Source organism: Melopsittacus undulatus, chromosome 2 (genome assembly GCF_012275295.1).
Source record: "Melopsittacus undulatus isolate bMelUnd1 chromosome 2, bMelUnd1.mat.Z, whole genome shotgun sequence".
NCBI classification, from domain to species: domain Eukaryota; kingdom Metazoa; phylum Chordata; class Aves; order Psittaciformes; family Psittaculidae; genus Melopsittacus; species Melopsittacus undulatus.
The window spans coordinates 78,220,801-78,248,466 of record NC_047528.1 but is presented as its reverse complement, the minus strand read 5'-3'; the positions used below and the strand labels follow the sequence as shown (position 1 = coordinate 78,248,466).

At 36.6% G+C, this 27,666-nt stretch overlaps 1 protein-coding gene across 4 annotated transcripts in view; it reads left to right on the top strand.

The window, feature by feature from the left end:
• Positions 1 to 27,666, top strand: part of SH3KBP1 (SH3 domain containing kinase binding protein 1) — a 226,149-nt gene that overhangs the window by 103,679 nt on the left and 94,804 nt on the right. For all 4 annotated transcript variants that reach the window (XM_031051030.2, XM_031051032.2, XM_031051031.2 and 1 more), the window contains 2 exons: positions 12,450 to 12,556; positions 22,304 to 22,421. In XM_031051030.2, the coding sequence (XP_030906890.1) occupies positions 12,450 to 12,556; positions 22,304 to 22,421 (225 nt within the window). The remainder of the gene's footprint in view (positions 1 to 12,449; positions 12,557 to 22,303; positions 22,422 to 27,666) is intronic.

Sequence of the window (27,666 nt, the reverse complement as noted above, 5' to 3'; positions counted from 1 at the left end):
TGTTCCCATGGAGTGCTATGTTCTGTACTGGAAAGGTGGTCTTCAGTTAAATAGACCCTGTGACTCTGTCTTTCTCTATTTCCATGTACAAATTTGGCTTTGTTCACTAAGCTATTTGAAGTTCAGAGGTCTTTTACATGCATACATATCCATTGCAAATTGATTTGCCAAGAGCATGTTTAGTCTCACAGTGAAGGCCAAATGGTCATCAGATTTGTTGTCATCCCAGTTTCAGGTTAAACTTGATCTGTTGAGAAAGGAGATGAAATGGTTCTGTGTTTGCTTTTGCCTCTTGCTACTGAGTCATCATCCTTACCTTACCACACTCTTTTCGAAGTATGAATGCTTTCTTTGTCTTTACAAAAGGTTGTTTAAATTGGAGTTTCAGTGCAGGCTTCATCTCTTGTACTGAGTTTTAAGATACGAACATCTGTGAACACAGCAAAATAATAAAATGACAAGATCAGAATCTAAGAGCAGACAAAGAAATTTAATTTCCAATAATAACCCACAACAAAAGACTGACAAGTAATAAGTAACAGCAATATTTCTGTAAATAAAAAAGGTATGAATTACCTCAGAGGCAAATAAGTTATTAGATATTTTGCATGCTTCAGCGTCTGTCCTCAAAGGCAAAAGATAGGGAATTATGCTAAACTTTACATATATTTATATTAATCTTTCCTTGCAGCACAAAGATACTGAGTTTCTTTCATGTGGTGCTTGATTTAAAATTTTGTCTGAGATACAAAGTTCTAGATTTGCCTTCCCCCCCTCCCCCAATCTTAGGTATTGGTAGAGACTTCTTCTATGCTTAATAGAAGCTTTCTATATTACTGAATTTCCTGACTCTCTGGTTTTCAGTAATGCAAGCAGCACACACTTCGTGGAACAACCAGGGTTCATATTTGTTCCCATGTGCTGCAGTTTGTGAAGATGTTTAGACTGATATTAGTGGATCATTTAATATTTATAGGTGACTGTATCAGGGTATAGTGTAGCTCAGAGTAGCTCTATGTTTTTATAACATACAAAAAAATTTTAGCCCTGAGGACAAATACAAGCATTAGTCTGGAAGTGGAAGTTGTCTGTGGCTGCAGCTGTGCTGTGGGGCTACATATGAGCACAAGGCATGACTCAGAGGCTGCTGGAGGAAATATACTGAAATTCCTTGGTCATGCAAAGACTGCCTGTGGAAGCTGCATAATCTTCCTGTTCCTATTCTCCAAACAGCATTAAAGATTAACTAGAAAAAGCTGCTCTTAAAGCAAGATTTTAGCTGATGTTTGTACCTGAAGTAGTCAGGTACAGCACATAATAAAAGGGTTTTCAAAACTGTTGAACCCTTAGTACTGAAGGAGTCATTGACAGCTGTCTTCCCTGTGAGCATGTCTTGTTTCAATTGCTTCTGTGGTTGTGTGCTTGTGTCCCATTCTACTCTGTGTCAGTAAGCTCCCTTGGGTAAGATCAACCTTCCAGTATCATAGCTTCAGCATTAGAAGAGGTATGCAGTGGCAATGGAGTATATACGTGAGCATCTCTAAACAAATGCAAATACCATGTTGAGACATTGCAGTGCCTCTGGTGACTGATGAAAATTAAAATATTTGACAACTGCATTTTGTGTAGTATATGTGAAAGTAAAGGTGAAGTCATGAATGAACAGTGGGCTGGCATGTCAGGGAGGTTTTCAGAGGCTTACATTTGCAAAGTACTTAAAGGAGAAGCATTTTTATACAGGTACTTCAAAACTGATGGAAGGTAATTGTAGACTCATTATGTATATCTGTGACCATGTGCACAGCTGGAATATATGGTTAAACCTATGACATTTTTATCCTACTTTCTTTATCTGTATATTGAATAATATTAAGGAATATAGAACAGGAAATATGTTGCTGCAAAGTTATTTAGTAATTGTAAATCTTGTGGGTAATGAAGTGCCAGGACAGTGTCATGTAATGTTGTGTGCATTTATTTTTGCACACTTTCATAGTTATAAAGAAGTTACAGAATAATGTTTCATTGTATCGATATTTTTAAGCAGCACGATTGATGCATTAATCACATAGACTCAGTCCCATATTTTTTCTGCCCTCATAAAGTGTATCTACAAAACACATCCAAGTGTCCTTGGTTTTTTAAATTGCTTTATTTCATTATTGTAAAGACAAAAATGAATCCCTGCAGGATTTCAGAGTGAGTTTTTGGGTTTTTCTTGGTCATGCAGGGAAGCAGGATAACAAAAGAGTCTTGAGAAAAAATTTGGTAAATAAAATACTGTATAGTTTGGAGCAACAGTGTTTGGGTTGAGCATGTATGGGCCAATTACTTTGTTACTTTGTATTGGAATCTTTTCTTGAAGTTTTAAGGTGCTCCATGTTTTTGGTTTTCCATTTATGCTGGAACAGCTCCTGTTCCTTGCTCTTCTGACTGAATCAGCCTTAACTTTGAGCGGCTTTTCCTTTTTGCTTCTCAGAAGGCAAGGATTTGGAGGCCCTTTTTGTCTCTTGCTTAATGTTGAGCAATTTCTCTTTTTCCTGTCTTTTTTTCATTTTTTTAATTTTTAATCTGGCTGAGGATTATAAACTATTCCATAATGTAGTTTGTTGTTTGCCTTTGATACTTATTTGCAATAACAGCTAGTGCAATGCTAAAAATTTAATCCTGGAAGAGCTTGTACAGAGTATTGGAAAGATTTGAAGCAGGAGTCTTTCAGAGTGAATGTAACCTTAGGTGCCTAAATATCTTAGTATACTTGCAAATCTTTCTCATGTTACTACCTTTTAATTATGTTGGTTATTATAACAAAATCAGGCTTCTGGGGTAGACAAATGGGAATCTCAGTACTTGAACTAGAGGTTAGTCATTTGTGAATGAATGTAGCAAGGGAGATCAAATAGTGACTAACTAGCTATTGGAAGAGACCCTAACTATTGTTTAAGTGCTCTGAGTATTCTGTATATAAAAAATACATTTGTCTTTTGGCAACAAGCCTTTTGATCATTTTAACTATTTTGCCAACAATCCTGACCAATTTTACGTGTTTTTCAGCAATGAAATGACATGCAAATGCATGTGAAAGTGAAATGAAATGAAGGTGTAGTCATAAGGGAGAAAAGCGCTGTGGACATGCCAGTATCTGGAGCATAAGTCAGTGGCCATAGTATAATTTAAAAGTTCTGCCTTAAAGAAAAGTTCTGCCTTAAAAAGACATGGAAGTATCTCTGGCTTCTGTCTGGACTATCTAGTGAAGTACAGATGTCTGAGGTTGCCAGAGAGGTACCAAGGTGTAAGCAGATACTCTAATGAGCACGTTTTTTGAGTTTCTATGTCACTTGCTTACAGTTTCATTGGCAATGTGCCATTGGGGGTGGCATAGTAATTATTTAATGGTAGCTTAATTTTGTTTGATGGAAGTCTTACTGTAGAGTTTTACAGATCTTTAGGAATGCATTTGTATTTGGATAAATGCTCTGAGATGCAACAACGTGATGTTCAATGCTTAAACTAACTTCAAGAGGTGGAATTTTGTTCTGTGGTTTGCCAAGCCAAGTGCCATGTTCCCTGTTTTCCAGCACTGGAAAAAGAATGTGTTGCTCACCATGCCCAATGTGATTTGTTACTGTTGATATGTGTTGTTAGTTTAGCATTAATGATCACAGTGAAGCAAATCTCTTACCCACAGGGCTATAAACCTTTGGATGTGCTCAGTAGCAGAGGATTTTGAGGTATAAAGCCTACTTTCCATGAGAACTACAAGTGTGAGGAAGTAATGAGGGAACTGAACATTATAACTGGGTTTTTTTTTTTATTAAAAGCCCTCTTGATAAATTTCAGCTTTTTGAATGCATTAGAATCTTGTGAACAAACCAACAAAAAAAATAAGAAGACCAAAAGGACATGTGTGTGGCATCTTTTGAAAATTACTCTATATTAAGGAACTGAATTGCTGGCAGACTTCTTACCATAAACCATCACTCTTAAAAGTTTTTCATTTTAATTTAGTAAAAATGAATGCTTATAAATACCACAAAGGCTTGTTTAACTTATGAGAACAGCTAAGAAAATACAGGGAAATTTCTGTGGCATTCAGAGTTTCTCAGCACCACCAGCTGGAGATGTTGCAGGGCTGGCTAGATGCAGCCATTGCAGAATTTTTGCTTCCCCCTCTTTTCCAACATTGCCTGGGGCAACTTGTTCTACCTGTGCACTGTATGTGTAGGCTGGTGACTTGCCAAAATAATTATTAGCCCTTTGGTTTGTTTCTTTTTCCCATTTGTTGCTCAGCTTTGGAGGAATGTGGTACATACCTGCCTGATAACAGGAATATTTGTCTTGTGCTTGTAGAATGAACTGTTCTATGTGGACACTGTGGCACTGTTCATTTTTGAGGACGTAGAACAGTGAATGTTAATTTTGACTTTCAGTACTGAGATACCTTTCGAGAAACTTACCTTCTGCTCAGCTATCATAGAGTTAATGGTGCCTGGGGCTCCAGAGGGCCAGAAGCAGCAAGAATAATTGATTTATTTCAATGTATCATATTTATTCATTATGTTTCTGAACATGTATTCCTGAGCCCTTGTGCAACACTCAAATAACAAAGTATGGCATAACTTGCCCTTTAAAACGGAAGGTTATTTGGCATTATAGCATTTTCACAATGGTATCTGAGAAAAATAACAAATCTTAACATGAGCAGTGCAATTGCGGATTCCTCCTGGTGTGATTTCCTTTTAGCAGAGCTGAAGCACTGGTAGTTGTATAACCTCGCACGCTGAGCTTATGCATGTCAGCAGCCCAGCGAGCAGCCCTGCCGCAGGTCTGTTCTCGGCAAGGCTTTAAAAATGTCATGGTTTAATTGCCGTGGGAGACACATGCCTGAGTGTTTCTGCCCAAGTGACTATCCATCTCTGTAAGTGTTGCAGAATCAGACCCATTACACCAGACTGGGTGAGGAATTTTCTGTTTACCAGGGCATCTCCTAGCTTCACATGATAGTTTCATAGAATTTAGGATGTGTGTAAGCTTGTGTTCCAAGGCAAATTTAACATAGATTCTGAGTTTTAGGAACAATGTTAAACAGAAATGTGGAGTGTCTGCTCTGTTTATGTGTTAGTATTTTTTATTTAACTTAGTTGCCTTTAATGGCTTCAAATGAATATTGAAATTGTATAGATATTCTAGAGGAAAACAAAATTTTAGGTTAAATGCGACTGATGTCCTAAGAGCCCAGTATGAAAGTTTTGGAGTTTGTTAAGTGATGTTGATTTATTGCGTGTGTTCTTTGTGTAACAGCTCTCATGAGTGCAGCAACCAGAAAATTGGTGGTTGTATTTTTACATCTTTCCAGGATTTCTTGAAGCATTTGTTTAATGTATGTTGTTACCTGTTGGAGTGAAAATAAAATCCTCACAACGTTTTTTGTTTGGTTTTGTTTTGTTTGTTTGGTATGTTTGTTTCCTGAGAAGAGAGAATTACTTGAAACTGATCTCTCAAGGTCAGAGTGAGACCTGCAATGTCATTACAGAGATTGAGAACCTGTCAAAAACACTGATGCTCTGTATCTGAAAGTGAAGTAGCTAGGTTGTTAGTGTGCTTTAAGAAAAAGGCATACATTTTGAAGATGGTCTGGGTTTTTTATTTTTTTGAGTTAAGTTGGACAGAAGTCAGCTTCAAGACAGCAATCTGGTAATACAAAGGTAATACTTTTAGGGATTACTCTGTGGGAATCCATGTGGATCTTTTATAGAAGGTAGGAAACAAAGTAAGCTGAATGTGCATGGTGGTTCCACAAATTTAAGCTGTTTGCTTTCATTTACCATATGTTGTGAAGTGCTACTGTGCATAGGCAATTTAAGGGGTGTGAATTATGTGATAGAACATAAGAGAAGTGGGAAAGATGCAACAGCAATTCATGTTTAGTTTTGGTTTATTTAAATGCTTTCTCTAGAGATCAATGCAAAAAGCCAGCAAGGAGCAAAATAGTCGAACGCTGTCTCAAAGGTTAGCTAGTTATTAGATGACAACATGAGATGTATGCAATGCGAATAGGAGGAAAGGCCTTTTATGGGACATTCACAAATCTTGTTGTGTTTTTGTTCTTGCATTTTGAAACTTCTCTGCCATCCAAGAAAGAATATTACAAGTTTGTGTATCCTTGTTCTTTAGAAAAGCTAATTTATCGCTACATCTGTCTGTTGCTTGCAGTATTTCTTAAAGCTCCTTATACAGTCATTTTGGATTAATTGTGTGCTAGCCAGCGTAACAAGCTCTTTTTTGTAATGTATCTTTGCCAATCATCATCTGAGAAAAGAAACCAGACACAGGCAAGTTCTTGTGTTGGGTAATAGGCCCCTCATGGCACCAGGTGCTAACTGCATAAGGGAGGGTGGGGAACTCCAGTGCCAGGCAGTGGGACTTAGTGCATATGGCTATTAATTAAGTCCCGAAGTTACAGGATGACTGGAGCAAGCCACCCTGGTGAAATATGCCTCGGCCTGCCCAGAATTACAGTGAGGCCAGAAGCATTTGCTGCTCCTTGGGATGTGTGGAATTTTCCTTGGAAAATCACTAGATGAGAGCAACAAACTGTTATTGTTGAGAACAGGCTAGACAATGGGTCATTTGGCCAAAGCTGATGTAAAGGCATCATTTGATGCTGAGGAATATTTTTGCATCTCTGGAAGCAGATGCAAAGCTGAATGAGCTTGTCCAGTCCTTAGTATAAGACTGTGTAACTGCTTTTAAAGTGCAGTCTAAAAAGTGTGTTAGAAACCCTATTGCCAAGTGCCAATTTATGTCTTGTGGTGGAGTGTTTCACCTGTAACACTATTCCAGAGTAATAATTCATACTATAAAGTTTAAAAGATACAGGTACTAGAACTAGTAGCTTTGATGAAAGTATGCGTTTTCAGTTCTGCATGTGGTTGAGATAATGTGTAGTTTAATAGTGTGTTTTACACTTTGCCACTGAAAGATATAAAATATGCAGCCTGTATGGCAAGGCCAAGTGTTGCTGTTGGAGGTTGGACTTGCTTTGTCTAATTTGCTGGCGATGGTTCGACTGCATTCTTGATTTTGCACTTGCATAAGTTTCTGCTTCTTTCATTGCATTTTAAAACTATATAAAAAAAAGAAATTGGTGGTGTATGGTTGAACTGTGCAAGTGTCTTTACAGTTTGTTTGCAGTTACTTTTCTACTATTTCCTTCTTCATTGGGTTAGACTTAAATAATGATCTGGGCTCCGCTAGTACTTCAGTTGTGCCTATCAAATGCACAAGCCTGGCTCCTGCTGCGGCATAAAGAAGAGCTCCACTTCTTAGCTAATGGCTTTCTTCTAAAAGCATATGACCACTGTACTACATTGTTGCTGTAAGTTGCTTCCAGTAATTACTCCTGTTATGCAAAAGACTCATACATGCTAAAAGGCCTGAATATTGCTGCATGTTTTTAAGAAAAGAATTAATTCATTGAACAATATGAGGTTTGCTGATATTCTGATGGTGCATATGTTATGACATGAGAGTTTAACAAAAAACGTATCTTCCAGACTTTCAGGTTCCTCACAGACAAACCTTGGTCATAAAATTTGAAGCAGCAGCCAGATGGCTAATACCTGGAAGTGTTTCTGTAGAGTCTAGCAGAAGAAAACCTACTCCTTGATAACACTAGAACATTAACACACTTGGAGTAATATATTACTAGCAGCAATGGTATTAATTTTGGCTTAGTTGTGCTTAATGGAGTTCTGCAATCTCCGTGATTCAGCTGCACATGTCAAATCAGGACACTTCCCAGTTCATCTGCTTGTGAGAAAATGCAGCAGCTTTATATAACCAGTTTGGTAGTGTATTGGAAGCACCTCAGATATTCTGTCTTCCCTCAATCCTCCTTGCAGTTTCTTTCTCTTCTCTGATACTTTAATGTCACTGATTTTTAAAAAAAAACAACAAACAAAAAACCCCAACAAATCCCCCCTAAAACCCCAAGCTACCACAAAAACCCAAACCAAACAGTGTGTGTCATGTCCCCCTTCCTTCTTCCTCTCTCCCCCACCCCCTACCACCCTCTTAAAATATTTGCATCCCGTTACTTCTGTTTTCTGCTAGATAGGGAATAAACAGACCTCAGCAGGTTTAGGTTTGGTTTTTTTTTTTGTCACCCATCTGAAAGCATTCACCCTTTCAGCAGCATGTCAGTGATGAGACAGTTGGAATTGGCATGTCATATCACAAGTCAGAGAAATATTTTCAAAACCCCCCAGGAAAAGAAGGAAATTGGAAGCTGACGCTTTGTAAAATCAAAATTGTATTCCTCCTAGTGGGTAGATATAAGATGGTAGAGTCCTTGTGTTATACAAGGTAGTGACAGAATCTACATTAGAATTGAGTACAACTAAGACTTTATCTGAAGTCTTAACACTATCTTTATTATACTTTAAAATAAAGCAATTAAAAAAGATAAAATTTTGATGCTATCTGCTCTTAATTAGGTGACTTCTGTTTCTCAAAAGCATTTGTGGAGGGTAGTGGCTTTAAGAATTTTTCTCAGAAGTAAGCTTGTAGCTCAAGCTTTTACATTTTAATGCACACAATTCAATGATTTATAACAAAGATGGTACAATAACCATCTAGGCTGGCAGTCCAAAACAGCTGTACCAGAACTCCATCAGTACTGTTAAAATCAGTACCATGCAACATAAAAGCATGTATGTCACCTCTTAGTTGAACAATAGTTGCCTTTTGTCGTTTGGCACATCAGATTTAGAGCTGGTTTCTAGCTGAGTCATATCACAGCCCAGCTTTTCTAACCAGGAGCCCTGTGCACTGAACCAGTTCTCCCCCAGCTACAGATACAGCTTTGAGAGCTGGAAGGATGGGAAGTGCAACTGAGACTGAAGGCAGATGATGCCATGTGCAGGAAAGTCTGCAAAAAGAAGACAGGAAACTTTTCCTCCAACTTGTCATTTTCCTCCTGATAGACTTGCCTGAAAGGGGCTTTTTTGCTGTATGGTTTTACTGAGTTCAGTCATTTTGCATCTACTTGAATGGTGCTCAGTGGATCTCAGTTTCCTTCCATGGTTCACCAGAGCCTGCTCAGCAAGTCTGCACTAGAGGGAAGTCCATGGGTCTGCAGGAGCTATGAGCTTTACTGCAATTGAAACTTTTTTTAGATGTAGGAGAAATGTTTTTACCACAGTGATATTGATGCAGATATAAATTATATGTGTGATATAAACAGGATCCAAGTACAAAACTATGAGGCCTAGTTTTGAAGAGATTGTCAGCCATTTAGATATACATATTACCAGAAGGAAGGGAAACAGACATTTGCTCCATGGGTCTGTCTCTGAACTTTTGATTGAATATAGTTTTTTGACTCTATAAAATACTTGTGCTGTGTTATGAAGCAGATTGCTGTACTGTTATCTTGTGATGGGGGGAAAAATGGATTAGTATGTAAAGTTGATGGACATTTTGTTAGTGAAGTTAACTGTGGTTTTCACTGACAGGACAGGCTGTACAGACAATTGGCATCAGTGAAGAGTAGGCTCTATAAAAAAAAAGTATAAGACACTCATTTACATCTATTTCATTAAGGAGGTTTTAAGTTTAAGAAAAATAGTTTGGCTTGGAAAATTCCAGTTCATTTTAAAATAGTTTGCTTCCTATCTATTCTGCTGCTGCCGCAGTTTTCATCTAATCCTGTGTTGTCAGTTTGTGACCTTTCCTGGGTCTGACAGCAGCATATAAGTACCAGTGTGACCTCCTGTGTAATGTTTCCTCAGCTTTTGGTGACCCTTACAAAGGTAAGTATATGCCAGTGTGTTGTCATAACCTCTTTCTTTTTAGTTCATTGCTAATGCCAGAAGGGTGTTTAAGTGTCTGGAAATCATGCTCTCTCTTGCATGTGTACAGCTGGAGGAAGCTCTTCTAGGGTTTCCTGCTGTCACAGGCAACCACACCATTTTTAGAATCTGATCAGACATCACTTTGAAACAAATTAGATTTATACCAGCAAAGATTTGTTTGTTTGTTTCTAGTTTCTGAATACATGTTCATTCCTTTTCCCATTTGACCTAGCTGTAGACCTTTTAGACATTTAAAGTTAGATGCTGAGGTCTGATCTAGGTCCACCAGTAGAAAAAGACATCTCTAGTCATTCATCTGATGTATATTAGTTGTCTATTTTGCAGTGACACTAAATACCCTCAGGATGTATTAGGTTCTCTTCACTCCTGAGTGATAGGCTCAGATTTAGACATCTGATTCAGGACTCCTACAATTAGATAGGTGGATCCTGGGATAAACACCAAAAGGAGTCTGATTAGCAAAGCCTGTTGTTTACATTTGTAAGCATCAGGAGGAGAGGGAGATCACTGAGAGAGCCGTGAGACTAATGGAGATAAATGCAGGCTGTCACTAAATTTTCTATACAATAATAAACTTTCTGGGGTGGGAGGGGGGAGGATTCATATAGTTCTATTACTAGCATTCAGCATTGTATTTACTTATTCTTTTAGCAATCTCAAAAATATTCTCCAAGAGTCACACAATATTGATTATTAAATGGGGTGGCAACTGCCATCTGTCACATCAGGCAGCATCAGCACATAGGTTTCTACTTGATGCTAGAAATCATAGTGGGGATGTTATCTTTAGGTAAAATAGACAGCCTCTTTTGCACAAGGAAAGAAGCACCCAGTAAGGAATGTATTTGTTACATTTAAATTATTTTGAATGCAGCTGTATAAAGTTGTCAGTTTAAGACCATTTTAATTTAGATGGTGAACAATAAAGAGTCAGTTGTAGGTGAGAAAAAAGAGCCAATTTGAGTGAGTTTGGTTATATGGCATTAAGGTAAGAATTTTAGGATTCAGTAAGCTGCCACTTGTGCAGGATTGCAGTGGATATGAAAAATACTGTCAGAAAGACAAATTAAATGGCTTCTCCTTTCTCTAGTTTCAATTAATAGAATAGATAAAAAAGGAAGTTCTGTTATTTTTTGTTCCTGTTCATCCTAGAGAAGGATTATCAAGAAACATTGCAGGGGGAGTAATAGACTGACCATAAGACACATTTCTGTGATTTAATGTCAAATTAAGGCCATTCTTGGACAGTGTTTATACAACTGATTTGGGTGTGTGTTGAGCATGTTTAGCAGTTAAGAGAAATAGCATAAAAGAAAGTAGAGATATTTGTGTAGAGTATGTGTATATGTTTTGGGGATACCTGTTTGTAAATATATGGAACAGTATGGTCTGTACATTGCACATCTTCTAGAGAAGGGGGAGTAATCAGTGAATCCTGTGTTTTGAATGATTTCTATGTTCCTACTTTCTCCTCCAACACATTTCAACATGGTAATAATTCATGTCAGTAAGTTGTCCTTCAGCTAATAGAGACTGAGCAACAAGCCTTGGCAACTTAATTTAGGGAAGTTCTCTCATCTGCTCTGCTACAAATCATATAGAAGTGAGCCAGCAGATGTGGTAAACAGTTCTGGAACTGAATCTTTTCATTTACCTCTCTCTCTTAAAACTGTGATGTCAGAAGGATCAAGTAAGAGGGTTTACTCTTATTCAGAGCTATGAACTCAAGCCTCTCTCCAGTCAAGCATCCAGTGTCATGTCCATCCTGGACAAATTAAAAAAAAAAAAAAAAGGCTGGTAACATAATTTCCAGTACCTGCTTGACTATCAAAATTAGTCTGTCTTAACCACGCTCACCCAATGGCGTACCTAGAATTGGGGGTCCTTTGGGATGGGTTTTCTTTAATCTAATATTAGTGCATAAATATGAACCTTATAAGTATGTGTGTATACATATACATCTATATATAACTGTATGTGTGTATATATGTATATGTAAAAGAATATATATTAAAAAGTGTTATTTGTACACCTGTGAATGAATTATAAAGAAAAAGATACAGGATAAAGTAATCAGTTGAGAGTTATTTCCATATGAGCAAAATCCACAAGGTTTTTGATCCCTTTGGGATCCCTTTCCCGTCCCTTTATTGTCAGGATTTGCCTATATCATGGATATGGAGCATTAGCATTGAAGAGAACTTGTAGCAAATACATTTGGAAAGATCCTCTGGGTAAAGTTTACCCATCCTGTCACTAGGAAGCACAATCTATTAGTTAAATTTTGGCTCATGAGTAATATTACAGAAAGGAAAAAAATCCCCACCATTTATTGTAATTTATTAATTTCACTGAATTATAAAAATAATTGAAAGAAATAATATGCATCAGAAATCTTTTCTCCATCCTCTTTTGGTAAATTAATTCTAATCAGATATACTAAGCATTGCAAACATTTCAGTGATTTTAACAGTGCTCAAAGAATAATCTTTAATTGTTTCTCCTGGCTTCTGTTTAGCATTGAATTTTGTTTTCATTTTGCAATTTCCCTGCTTTCTTTATTTCCACCAGGAGAGAGAAACAGAAGAAGAAGATGTCAGGTGGCTTTCAGTTACATGCCTCAAAATGAAGATGAACTGGAATTAAAAGTTGGTGACATCATTGAAGTTGTGGGAGAGGTGAGCAGATCTTTAATGGAATATGCACACATGCAGTTCTAACATAGGTTATGCATGTCAAGCTCTTAGATACAGTGTGTTTTAAGACATAATTTAAACCAGATATTTTTCTTCTCTGCTGTATGGATGTGTCTGGTTTGGGTTATTGTTGGGGTTTGAGGGGATGTGATTGTTTGTATGGATTTCATGAAGGTTTTTTTTTTCCCTGTAAGTTTTACTTGATCAGTTGGTACTTCTGAGCTCTGTTCAGGGAAAAGCTTGAAGTTTGTGCTAAAGGGCTATTTAGGTTGTATCTCCAAAGAATGAAGGTTATAGCATAAAAAGCTTTTCTGAATTTTGGTAAGCCAGCAACAGGGAAGAATTGACTTTACAGAGTTAAACACATTTAAGAAATTTACTTGAAGACCTCTGAAGTTCAGCCATGAACTTAATGTTCAGCACATTTTGTAATCTATGCCTACAAATTTAAACTATTTCATTTTAGTCTAATCAGTAAAAAAAAACAAACCAAAACCAAACAAAAACCAATCTAACCAACAAGCAAAACAGTAAAGAACCCCAAACAAATAAAAAGCCCACCCTCCCCATCCTGGTTGTAGGATCAAGGAATGGTGTTTGCTCCCAATACCTTAGTTTTGTTCCATTAGAGATTTTAGAAATACCTTCTTTAGCTTAATAGCATAAGGACCAAAAGTCAGAATGTTAACATGAATCCTTTAAGTAGAATGCATTCAAACTCAGTCTTTATTTATGTAGATTTAAAATGATCTAAGCCTTTAGTCTGCACAAGCAGCCAATAAAAGGTGTGTTTCAGCTTGTATCATTTATTTGTAGGACTTTTATTCCCTGTGACTCAGCAGCTAATAAGTCAACATTTATTTTCTTGTCAAGGATATGCGATTCATTTTCTTTTTTCTGTATCTGTCACTTAAGAAATTGGTTTTAAAAGAATATAAATTCTGCCGCAATCTGTATGACATCCACCATTTTCTTATGAGAGATTTAATTCTCAGATCTGAATGTAAGAAGCTTAGTAATCACTGGTTTTCATTTAACCTAGCTGCACATACCAGCTTTGCACATCAGCCTTCCTGGAATCAGACATGATATGTCACTTAACTAACCTTATTCTGTCTGTGAGCAGAATTGTAATGGGGAATGTCAAGGCTCTAAGATATTTAAGAGCATATTTAAAAGACAACGTAAACCAGTATTATAACAAGTTTCATGGCAGCATGAACTGTTTTCATTGCACAATTTGAAGTACATTTGAACTTAACATGGCCACACAAATATCTTCCATCAGCTGTCCTACTTAAAACTTTTAAGTCTGTGTCTCTCAAGAGTAAAGTAATGGAATAAAATCCCTTCCTAGTAGCGAGCCAACAAATTAGCTCTACCAAATGGGTTGTATGATTAAATAATTTAGATGGGACACTAGACTTCTCTTATGAAATGCATCTCTTGTCATCTTATAAACAACTTAATTATGAATAACAGATTTATTTAAATCCAAATGAGACTAAAAATGTGGCCATTAAAGTTGAAAGCTGTAGAAGAACTATGAAACATTCCTGTACTTGCATGTGTGTGCTTGTAGTTAAGGGTATGTCTTTTTGAAACCGACTTGTATTGCTGATTACAGACTTCATAGTCTTAAACTCATAATTGCATCTTGAATTACTACTGCTGAAGAAAGCACGGATGACTTGCTGAAAATAAATAGTCTAGGGCTGGTTTTTTTTCGATTGGCAGTCTTAAAGAATATTACACTGGAATTAGTTTTATTGTATTATTGAAGCGGATTGCTCATAGCTAGCTTGAGCTGCTGGCCATAATTAAATGCTGAAGAACAGCTGACACAGGTGAGGCTATGTCCACTTTGACCTTATGAAGTACCCTGTTCTTTCACCTACTGAAATGTAAGCTCTGCCTCAGGTGCCATCTGGTACATTTATGTGATCCAGGATATTGTCTACCTCTTCTGGGTGGAACTAGATCAGCTGGTGAAAGAAGGTAAAAAGAGAAAAAATGATCAGCAACTCAGGAAGTGATTTTGTGTGAACTTTATTTTCCATCATGGTTGATACCAAGCAGTTGATTTTGAATACTTGTTATTAATTCCTCTTCTGCCCTTACCGTAATAGTGTTAATTCCTTGAAAAACTAGGGCAGAATTTTTCTTTTGAAACAGGAACTTTATTTAATGTAGAAAGCTGTACCAGCTAGTGTACTGATTTGTGCTTGTAGGTGATGTTGTACAGAGAGTCATTAGATTGAAATAGGATTCACAGTGTTTATGTCATTATATGATGCTCCTTATTTCAAATGAGAAATGTTTGATGTGAGTGCCTTATTATTTAAAAAATCTAGCTTCCTCAGTTGTGAAAATAGAGATTTCTTTGCAAGGGCCAGAATCATAATGTGTTATTGTACAAAAATACCTGAAACAACAGCAAAAAAACCCATCCCACATAGCAACAGTTGGGTGGAGTTCTTGTAAAATATCAATTTTGTTTATCATAACTCGATGATAGCATCTTCAGTATTATTTACAGTGGTTCAGTGGGTAATTAGAACATTAACAGTCATTCACTTTCCATTTCCAGTTGCTCCTTTCTCTTACCCCATCTTTTTATTAATGAGTAGGAGGTCTCAGATTCCCACAGGTAGTATTTTAATTGTATCCTCCTAAAAAAAATGAAATTGCATCAGTTGAATTAATTGGTTTTAAATTTACTTTGATTAGTATTTTCAAATATCTGTGGATTTCTGTTTAGTTGAAAATAAGTGGATTTCTAGTGACTTACAGCAAACTAAAATGGATATTGTTTAGATCAAAATACTGCCTATATAGCTTTGTGTGTATATTTATGAAAAAATGTGTCAAAGATATCACTTACTGTTGACAACTCATTAAACTTTTCCGGTTGCAAAGAAAAGCAGGTTCCTGATATACTGTGCTAATTTGGCTTCATCCTTAAAGAAATGGGTTCTGTTCACTGCCTCCAGCAAAGGGTTAGCATAAGGGAAGTGAAGTCTTTCAAGCTGCCTCCATCAGTGCCCAAGTATGTTTCCCCAGATCCCCAGTGAAAACAGGTTACATTGATACCAGATGGTAGCAGGATGAGGATGTCTTCCCTTCTCCCACCTCTGCTTTCAGGGTGCTAACCAACCTCTGAGGTGTAGTAGCCCCACATCCTTCTTCCTGGTGCCAACAGGTTGGATAAGATACTTTTGAAAGGATTTATGTATCTGTGGTAATGGTAGATACTATTAGGAATTCCTGTTGTGGTAGAAGTGGTTTGGAGCTGTACAGTGAGTGGACTGAAACACCTGCTACAGCAAGTGTGAGTTCTGAGATGCTAGGTTTGTCACCACATAGATATCCTTGGAGACTTTGTATGTTCAGAATTCACAGTTCATTCCTATTTGTTCTAAATAGTTAGAAATTAATTATAATAAGATCAAGCATTCATCCCAATAGATAGAATGCTTGTTGTTAAACTACAGGTTTCCATAACTACACAGACACTGATACCCATGAGACATTAATTAGCATACTTAAATTAAAAGTACATTTGAAAGTAACAAGAGAAGCATTTTCATCATTGTTTATGCTCACGTTTAATGGGTGATTGATAGATTTTTGCTTGTCATCTTCCGAGCTCATTAGCTGTAACTCTAATTACAGTTGTCCCAAAATACAGCTGTAACTAATTGTCTTATTAAATGCAGATATCTGAATTCCAATTATGTTTCATCCTCAGACTTTCATGGGATGCAGATAATTAACCTATAACATCAGAGTAAGGACACTTGGCATGTCATTCAACAGTTCTGAGCCTCCTTTCATTGAGGGTTACTCTACTGTCATGCTGCTATGTAGCGTGTTACATCCTCCTGCTGAGAAGTCAGCTTTTTGACAATTTGAGGTGCAGGGATTTAAGCTTACAACTAAGTATGAGACTTGCTATAGTACTGCTGAGCTTATTCTTTGGCTTTTACTTGATAGGCCATATATTATGTGATCAAATACTATAGGTAACTCATTTGAAATTATAAAATTTCAGTCTGTGCTTTTACAAATCTGTTGCTCCTTCTGGGCAAGGTTGGTGGGGTGATATTGTTATTATGAGATAGAGTGGTTCAACCCATTTCCAAGAACAGGATGAGCACTGGGGAGTGAGCTGGACTTCCTTATAGTAACTTATTTTGACAGCTGTAGAGTTGAAAGGGGAGTATTTGATAGTGGAAAGGGGATGATCTGTGTCACAAGTACAGAACCATATGATGCTCAAGAAAACAGCTGGGAATGGATCCTGCAGTTCCATGTCTCCCAGGTACTTTTCTGTGAAGAGCTGTGGTAAGGTGTTTTCCCTGCTCCACTTCCAGCGTGTGCTTCACAAGGACTTCTATGACTACTGCTTGGATAGTTCATGTGGTATAAGGCGCTTTTTTTGTGGAAATAAGGGTATAAATACCTTTGAACTCTTTACAGGGTCATTCCAGTTCTTTGTGATTGCCTTCTCCGTTTTCAGTTTCTTACATAGAAGATTATGTTTAAAAAACCCAACAAAAACACAAACCATAAATAAACCTCAAAAAAAAAACCAAAACACATTTTGACATTGTAAAATAAAGACCTCTGAAGCCGAAAAGATCCCTTAATACAAGGTGCTTTTGCAGTTTTTTCTTCCCTTCTGCACCAGAGTTATCAAACAGCTTCCAGATGTGCTGTAGCAGAAGCCCAAGGGCTGGTTGACATCTCATGGATATGGCTCTCTCAGAATGCACTCCCAGTATAAGCCATCAAGTGGCACTGTAGGCACCATTTTCTGTGGAGGTCTGTTTCCAAAATTTCTTTTCCCATTGGCAGTAAATGTAATGTGTTTATTTTACCTCTTGGGAATCTATGTTTTTAATTTCCTTTCAACATACAATTGCTTTTATACTTCAGGCTCAAGATCTTCCATTAAAATTTATAAAATATTTTTTTCCTTTGCTTTGTGGGCTGTAGTTCTCTCTAAGCTTGACCTTGGGCTTCTCTCCTTCCTGTTGCCTGCCTGTGGCGTTGCTTTTATTCCTGGGACTGTGTTTTAGTTTTAACAGCCCAGAAAGACTGTGTTGTGATCAAGGGAGACTTTATTCCACCTGAAACTTTTCCTGACTCAAAGCTTCCCTTTGTGAGCTGCAAGTAGTCTACCAGCCTAATAGGCAAAGCTACAGGTTGTAGAAAAGCTTGTGAAACAGGCAGCTACAGGAGTTTATTGGAAACTAAAGGCCAGTTTAGTTAATGCCAGTGATTCCAAATAGCTGCCGATTTTTATTATTTAACAACTTTAGCCTATTAATTATATAGCAAGGTGTAAGCAAGAAGCTGTGGCAGACCTAAATATTCTGGCAAGCAGCTGCTGGTAGTTGGCCTTAGCACTTTCTGCTCTTTTTGGGTATCCCACTGTGAAGGTATAGGGATGGCCATCCAGTTCCCTAAAGGGAAGGGGTTTCTAGGATTATAGCAACATTTGCTTCAGTCCAGTGAGTCTGATGTTCTCTCTGACATTTATTTATTTAAAGGGGGATGTTGCAAACGGTATTGGCCATGAAGAGAAATCCTAAATAACATAAAAAGTAACATTTCCTCACTTTTAGAAGATCTTAATCTTGTATACCTAGTGGCCTGCTAAAGTGATTATGTTTTCTTTGGTTCCTTTACAGTTACAGAATAAAACTGCATTCCTGGTCTAAAGTAGAACTATGTTTTCCTGAATGCTTGAACTACTGTCATAATATTTTCCTTTTTCTTTGTTTCTTTTTTTTTTTAGCTGTTCTTTAAACATGGAAATAGGCTGAATTCAACACATTTTGTTGATTTCTACGTAGTGCAATGTCATAGCATCTCTATATCCCCTGGAGAACTTCTTTATGTGTCTGAATGTCTCACACATATAATTCCCTGTGTTATTGTCCTGCGTGTCCACTTCCACTGTATCTATTTTGAGCACTTCATTATCATTTCTTACTTATATCATTATTTGTGAGTAAAATTTACTATTGCAACCTTTTAGTGTCTTTCTAGTCTGGGTTGTAATCGTGTGCAGGGATCTACCAATTTCATTAAATATTCAAATTATATTATATTATTATAATATATTGTATATATTATAACAAATTATATCAATACATTTTGCATTATTTTAATCTGCATTTGGTTTACAGTTTCTAACCCCTTATTTGCAGAAAAAGCTCTATTGATTAATTCAATTAAAACCAAAATGCAAGTATTTTTTCTTCATTGAAAATGTAAAAAAAACCCAAAGCCCAATGATATTGGAAGAATATTTGAATGTTGCGTAATTATTGTATAGACAAAATTTCTCTGTAAATCCAAAGGCAAGGCTTCTTAATGGGTTGCATTTCTCTAGAGATGATGCACCATTCCCTGGTGATACTGTCATCTGTATCTTGTTCAATCAAATCCAGGCACTGGACCACATATAGCTGTCTTTTATTGCATCTGTCCCTGTCTCATGCATGGCACTGACTGAGTTGCAGTTGGGTGCATGAGTTGTCACCTCCCTAAATACATGAAATGGATCAATGAATTATTTTCAGTCACTTTCCTCTGTGTTGTTGCTCTTCAAATGTGGTATGACTGTAGTATTGGCAGCCTAAGGGCCTGGCAAGATGAGAATGTACCGTCTCTCTAAAAGGCAGTGGGCAGATATAACACACTGAAAACATGTCTTGAAAATGCCTCTAGCTGTGGCCACTTACATTTGGCAGAATTACAGAATAGTTTGAAGGGACTTCTTCAACTAGACCAGCTTGCCCAGAGCCCCTTACAACCTGACCCTGAATATGTTGAGGGATGGTGTGTTTACCCCCTCTCTGGGCAACCTCTTCCAGATTGGAGCAATTTTTTTTCTAACTTAAAAACAGTATCTGTGTTTTCAGGCTGAACTTAAGAATATATATGTAGGCTACTATGAATAGTAGAACTTCTTTTCTGGCATAGGGACATGGACTACTGAATGAAATTCTCCTCCTTTTAGATAGTTTGGTCTGGCATATACATTCTGGGCATGAATCAGGACCTAGATGTGTAAATCCTGAAAGCACTTTGTTATAATAGTACAGTAACAAATTTTATTGAGTGCTTGTACCTCCAGATGGTTTACCCCCATGAACAATGGGTTTTCTTTTGTGAGGTTTTATTTGCTGGGAATTATTGCAACATTTCAAACCATAGGGTAATGGATTGCCACAGGTTTGGATAACTAAACCTCAAGGGTATTTTAATGTCGTCTTTAGTGTATGGATTGATCTCTAGCTGGTGTTTTGAGGCTTATAGGCATGTAGCATGTAACTATAGTGTTTAAAAATACTTAAAGCTTTTGATGCTTTTGATGAAAATTTCCTAATAGCTGTGTGGGAGGCCGTTTGACCTCAACCTCTAATGTCTTGCTGACACGATTCCACATTTTCTTGGGGAAAAAAGCTGGGTTTTCCATTAGGTTTTTCTGAATTTGTAAAATTACTGGCTATGACATTGTGTTTTCAGAGAATTCATTTTTGTATCAGCTGGAAAACTTATAATAAGCTAATGAATGCTGTAAGTATATTCACATCCAATTTAGATTTACCTTTGTCTGTGTGGATTTCTATACACATACATAAAGACCCATACATAAACATGCTACACAAAGAATGCTGATGTTAGTTGTAAGAAAACTGTGAAGTGTTTTACCCTGGAAGAAATAATTACTTGAGAAAAATTACTTGAGAGAAAGATGGAACCGATTATATTGTTCACCTTCTTTCTGCAAATAATCTCAGCATCTTGCAAAAACCAGGGATTTTGAGATCTGTGTAATTCCCCTGTGATTAATCTTCTGGTCAATCAGCTAATGCAGTTATGGTTTAATGTGTAGTTCAAATCAATAGAGCCATCTGGGTATACTGCATTAGAAAAATGGAAATATGTTATAGCTTGGAGAGTCTTGGTTATGTTGCGCATTTTCGATATAAGAACATAGCTTATTTAGGTATTTAGAGATATAATTTGTAGAGTCTACTAAGTGTTGTGTGTCATGCAGTTTCAGTTTTCCAAATGTTTTTTAATTTGTCTGGAGAGAAAAGCAAATATTGCCTTTTAGAGACTTTGATATTATACTGCAGAAAACCTGCAGTCTACTGAAGTGAGTGATTTGTATGTATTCTGTCCTCTGAAGTAGAAAGAAGAAAATAGCTGTTCTTCCCAGAGTTGTTCCTGAGCTCACTAATATTGCTGATGCATTTTGGCAGAGAGGGAGAAGGGGGTAATTTCATTATGGGCAGGTACTGAGATTAAATGGATGTGGCTTTACTTTCAAACCAAAAAGCAGATCAAACCAGGAAGACAAGAAATGTGCTAAAATGGTTGAAGATGGAGAAAAAGCACAAGAAACACTCCTGAAGTAACAACAGTTTTCTTTGTAGTAAAATAGTACATTTAGCTAAGTTGGAAAAAAAACCCCAAACCCCAGCCGTTGCTCTATAGTTTGAGGAAATATTTGCTTGTATTAAGAAATTTGTTTTCTAAGGAGTTGAGATGTTCACAGATAAGTGATACAAAACAGGTTGGAATATTTTTTCTGTAATATCATCTAAGATGTGGGGTTGTTTTTTTGACAGTAGATGTGAATACCCTCAATTTGTAAAGTCAAAATTCTATTTTCATTTTGGGGGGGGGGAGGGGGGGCAAAAAGAGGAGGGTCAAACATTATTGAGGAGTGATTGGTGTGTCACAGACTGAAACTGTCCTTCCCTGTCATTTTTGTGGTGAATTGACAGTGACTGACAGATGATAATTATTTATAAGTCAAGGGTGTGTTTGGCTGATGCATATAAGTAATTTCTTCCTGTCCCATTATAACCTCGAGGCATCTGGTTTCTGAGGGCTGTCATTTCACTGCTTGACACCGCCATTCAACCCTGAATGGATTATACAGGATGGAGTTTGTAAATTTTAAGTGGTATTTTCTCTTGGGATTGGCCTAGGAAGTGTCTCTCCTCCTCCTGACCATACCATTGTTATGTATTCCATTAGCATTTTGTAAAGCTAGAGTCAAATATGCATTAGCATTGTTCTTTGTTCTCCACAGATTTCTTACATTAACACATTAATGATATAGCAACATTCTTAATTTTCAAAACAGAGAATTTCTGGTCAAGACAAGAATATTCACATGATGTATTTCAAGAAACCTAGTATAGTTTTTCTGAATAGCTGTTTGTAGGCATTTCTGTTTTGCCATTGATTGCTTAAGGAATTTAAACTCTTACAATCTGCAAATCACATGCATCAAGAAGATGAGTAAGAGTACAGTGTGCACAGCAAATTTAGTGATTGAACTGATATCTATAAAAAATTCAGTGTAGAGACACCATGTGCTCTCTAGTTGTTTGTGTTTTGTTTTCTTTAATCCTTTTATTTAGTGCTCATGCTTGCTTCTTACTCCTGTCAGCACTGCTGACATCTACAGATGGGTGCATGCATCTTTCTTGATTTTATATTAAAAAAAAAAAGAAGAGGAAAGATATTTTCTGGCTTGGAGCCTATGTCATGTGCTCCTTATACCTGAAATAAATACAAACTACTCAAAATTGTTACTGTCATTGTTATTGAAAATCATATACTCAATTTAATTCTGTAAAGTGTTTGTTATATTAACCTCCCTGTTTTTTTGTTTTTGTTTTGGTGCAGGTGGAAGAAGGATGGTGGGAAGGTATACTCAATGGAAAGACTGGAATGTTTCCTTCCAACTTCATAAAAGAGCTGTCTGATTCTGAAGATGCTGGAATAGAAGAGCAAGTAAAGCCGAGTAAGGAAAAAATATTGATGTTCTGTATATATGGCTGTGTCTTTACCCCCTAACGTATTGATAGGGTAGCACATTCTTATGTATTACTTGAAAGTGTTTTGAGTGCCATGTTCTTAATTTCTGCGGTGAAAGGGTCAGATGATGATAAGTGTATACTTGCAATGCTATCTGAGTTGTAGTATTGGCAATGCTCTGTGAGCTGTGTTAAGAATTACCAAGCTGCAGCAGACCAAGAAGAGAGAAAGCAATTATGATTTGTATTTCAAAATTAATTACAAGATTTTTTTTTCTTTAGACATGGAAACTGAACAAAGTAACCAAACATCTACATAGTGGCTGTGCTTATTTAAATGAGGGATTAAAGTGCCATGCCTTCTATAATGACTCCAGTAGATTTAAGAATTCATAATTATTGGTGTGGGACATGCGGCACTTTTTCCCTCCAGGTGCTGAGCATGTTACTATTACCTCCGTCACTCACTGCCCCAGCAGCCAAAGGGAAAAAGGCCAGAACTGGGACATGGACTTTGTTCTCTCACTTACAGTGGGCCAGTACTGCTGCAGGTGAAAAGCATGTTTGGTAACTAAGTTTGCAATAGTATAAGCATGGTAGTGAATTGTCATATTTATAACTTTCCTTGGAGAATAACCTGAACCAAAAGTATGCTTTTATATAAACTGGACACTTGTCTTTATGTTTTTCCTGTTCTTCAAACAAATATTCCATTTCTTAATCTGTGGTCAATTCTTTAGTGAAAAGAAAAAAAGTCAATTGTATTTCCATATTTCAGGTGAATTCCACCATATCCGTCAAGGTCTTCCTGTTTTCAGCACTGCTATGTAGCCCTGCTACAATGGTATTCATTGCTATGTAGTAGTATTCTGAATCTCTGAACAAGAAAAAATGAAAGGACTCCCGAGGTCTTTGTAAGCTTATTTCAGCTGAAATGTAGCAAAGCCTTTATAGCTCACTCTGTCAGTAAGAGGTAGAAAGTTATAATACTTCTTTTTCTTCCTTTTTCTCAATTTTTCCATTTAAGGCAAATTTATCATCTTTACTCCATCCCACAGAAATAAGATCCTAAAAAACCTGACTTCTGCAATAATGAAAAAAATTCATATTGTTTTAGTAATGGAGTACCTATTCATGTGTAGTGGCACTGGTGACCTAGTCTTGTGGTCAGTGCTGCTAAAGATGTTTACAGGTGACTTTCCTTCAGAATGGTATGAAAATATTTTTAAGGAAGTTGACAGTTTTAGCGTGATAGGGAAAAAGGAAGGGCGTTAAGTGATGTTACACATTTTGGTGAAATTGCAAACTGCTTTCTATAACCTGTATATGCTATCATGTATTTTGTTCATTATAAGCACAGCGAATCTTGGAAGAACTAATTATATAGATGTAGATTCAGCTCTGGATTCTGTAGTGTTTTGTACTTTATAAATGAACAAGGTAAGTGATACTGTTCAGGATGGAATACCACAATTTTATTGGTAGGAATGAATGAATATTACCTCCCTAGGTAATTTGGTAATATTTACTTCATAATAAACATCCTAAGAGTATCTTTTAATAAAACCACATAATTGAGTGTCTGAAAGCAGCCACAAAGCACTACCTTGTTTAGTTGACACTAAGGCACACGCTTAGTTCAAACTCAGTTTTGTGTGCTCATTCTGACTGTCAGTGGAACTCCAAACCTGTGATAACTTGCATTGAGAAAATACCGGTAACACAGATACTGGTTTTGTCTCTTTAACTAAATTGAAGATAACTATATAATAAAGATTGTTTTTCTTTTTCTCATATGAAACTCAGCTCTTTGGAGGTGCTCTGTGGCTAGCCAAATTGATATGTTGTTAGAAGCTATATTTAAAGTATCAAATTACCTATAAAACATACGAACGCTGTAAGCCTCCTCACAGATAGACAGAGATTCAAAGAATGTTGAGATACTCATGTGGGGTTTAATGCTTTATTTTTATTTTTCTTCAAGTAAAACCATCAATTTAAGAACTTCATTCTCTTAGCAGAATTATGGAAAATATGCTTCTTTCTATATGATTTATGTAATTATTACAGGTGTTATTCCAACACATGGGGCTTTATAAGGTTCTATTCAGGTACACTGATTATATGGATTTTAGAATAAAGAGACTGCAGGAATTTCAGCAAGCTTATACAATTGACTAGGAATGATAATCTTATTCCAAGTAGCTGCACTTAGTCTTAAAACACAGAAAATAAAACCCAATTAAGTAAATTCTGGAAGATTTGGACATCAGGCTAGCATTACTGTTGAAATGCTCTGGGAAATATCTCAAAAGTGTATTTACATTAATGCCTCCAGATCAACTCCTTCCTCTGTGGATGTCAAGACATGACAGCACTTCAAATCCGAAATAACACATTTTTGTTTCTCTGGAAACAAAATCTGTTTGAATATTTCTGTATCACAGGATTTTTTTGTAAGGTAGAAACGTGGTGTACAAATGTTAGATTATTAAGTTAGCACTTGGGTATGAGGGGCTGTACCTGCCTGTTGAAACTTAGGCAGTCACTGAGGTTCTACACAGCTTCTAGAGGGGCCTAGAGAGGGTTGGAGTATGGCATTGCTATCATGAGCAGCAACCTTGAATTCTTCAGCCCAGCCTGTAAAATGGATAAGGTAATACTTGGCAGGTTTACTGTACGACTTGGGAAGGTAGCATGACATCTTTGGAGAAGGGCACTGAGCAAGCACAAGAGTATTTTTTCATTAATAGTTAAATTTAATGCTTTGGTTAAACATAGTTAAATTTAATCTTTCAATCACATTTTACTCACCTTCTCTAAAGAGAGCCTTTTTGGAGGGGCAAGTGTAATTTTTGTTGAACTCAAAGGGGAACAACTGCAGAAGACAAAAATGTTATCTTTTTACTTTTTATGAATAAGATTAATATTTTTTGTCCTTCTATTATGACCTACACAGGCCCAAAAGGGAGCAAGGTGCTGTCTGATTTGATTGGGTTTGTTGTGTCCACATATCTTTCATGGCAGATGTAAATGCCCCCAAAGTTATTGTTTTCTTGCCATGCGCTACCATAGTGTAATCTCAGAAGTTTCTTCAGAACAAAAAGCCCCTTTCTTGAAAATGTTTGGGGCTAGTTTTGGTGGTGCCTAAGTATTTCCAAATATTGACAGTGGGACTTAGCCTTTACTTTAAAGGATTGGCAACCTGTGCTTCTCAGATGGTGGGTGCTCAACAGATTGGAAAGTGAGACCTTTAGAAGATCAAAAGATTGTGGGTTTGAGGCTTTGTTTATTTGTTTTTAAAGTATTTGTCCCAAGTGTAAGGTGACTGCCAAATTTTTTGTCTTCAAAGGCACATTTCAGAATGTAAGTATGGACAAGATCAGATACCCTTAAACAACAGTTCTTTGTTCTTTAAAGCATCCTCTTAAATTAAAACATTGCTTTCCTTTGACCTACTGTTACAACATGTTAATGAAGTACACATTATCATTTTATTACTCTATTGAATGGATGCATAAATTATAAGATTATTTTCTAGATTTCTCAGATACATTTTAGTTCTAAGAGTATTTTAATACCACATCCTGTTATTACAGCCTGTCAAGAAGCAAAGAGTTGTCATGTAGTCAAATAAACCGTATGAGAGAAATCATAAGCAATTAAGCAGATGATTTCAAAAGCATTTTAGTATGTTCATGGCAATGTCATGACAGCATTTAAAGGTGGCCTTTTTTGTCTTGATGCTCTTTTATGTGTCTGTTTAGGAAATGCTAGGCCGTATGGTATGTATCAACTATTTTTAGAACCTGTTAGTGATGGCCACAGAGAAGTCATGATTGCTGGAGTTAGAACGGATGATAGACTCATCAGCTAATGGTTTAGTCAGGCAACCTCCTGTATTTTGAGTTCTTAAAACTTAAGATGTCCATTAATGTCTCTCTCGCTCTCCTTAATTTCATGAAGCTTGACATACCTTTCTCTTAGCTGTATCTTAATTGTGTTTGACGGTTTTAAAGCATTTTTTAATGGTATTTTGTAAAAACAAGGGTGGAAAGACGGATTTGTGACTTTTTACTTCCTCATGCTATAAAAATAAGGCAAGGAAAAAATGGTTATTAATTCAGTTGCAAGAACAAAGAAACAGCTTTTTATGATATACAAATGAACGTATCATAACTTTTTTATTTTTCATTTTTTATTTTTGAAAGTCCAACAGAATGATATGCAGGGGAAAAAGGTACACATTTGGTACCAAAATGGGTGATATACATGTTTGGACAGTTCATTTGTACTGGCTATCTTGTTATAAAATGTTACTGAAGACATTGATTTTTATTATGGTATACATCGGTAAGATTGGCAACAAGCTGACATTGGCGTATTCTTGGGCTTGCCTGGGTTCCTCAAGTTTTAAAAAAAACTAACCCAATGCACAAAACACTTCAGCTGCTCATACTTTTGCCTTCACTTGAATTGCATATCATAAATACTAGAGCGTGAGTTACGTTGTTGTCAGAGAAAAAAACCCAAGAAGTTAATGCTCTTGGTAATCTGAAAGATCTGAGGTGGGAAGTACATTTTGTTTGCTCGTTTTTTTTTTTTTTTTGGTTGTTTTGTTTTTCAGTTTACTATTTTGGTTATGTTAAGGTGTACCAATTCAAACACCTGATTAAGCTATTGACTGAAAAACGGATTTTTTCAGGTTTTAGTGCCCTATCCTTCAACTAAGTAATGTTTAAGACCAGTTCCCCTGTCCAAAACACTTCTAATAAGTCATCTTGGAAAAATGCAGTCTTTCTGATGCTCACAGGATCCTCGTATATTAAAGAAATGTGAGTATTTCACTGCCCTGTTTAGATGTCAGCTGTGCTTGTTCAAGTGCGCTACATCTGCATCAGGAGTGTTGAGTCGCTGTGAGTACATCATTGTAGCAGTGATTTTTTTCAGGCTTCTCCTGCACTCTCTCTTTAAGCAGTCTGAGTAAGACAATTTCATTTGCAAGTCTCAGAACCTGATGGACAACAGACAAAATCTAAGAAAAATGCATTCTGTTGGACATTGCATAAAACAGCTTTAGCAAAATCATGAGATTCTTTTATCTGACATACATGTAGTAAGAGTATTGTAACTTCATGTACAATCAGATATTTTTGTTAATATTCTCGCTGTTTTGCTAATGAGGCTTTTAAAATGTTAGTGACTGAAAATACAGATTAAAACCTCTTCCTT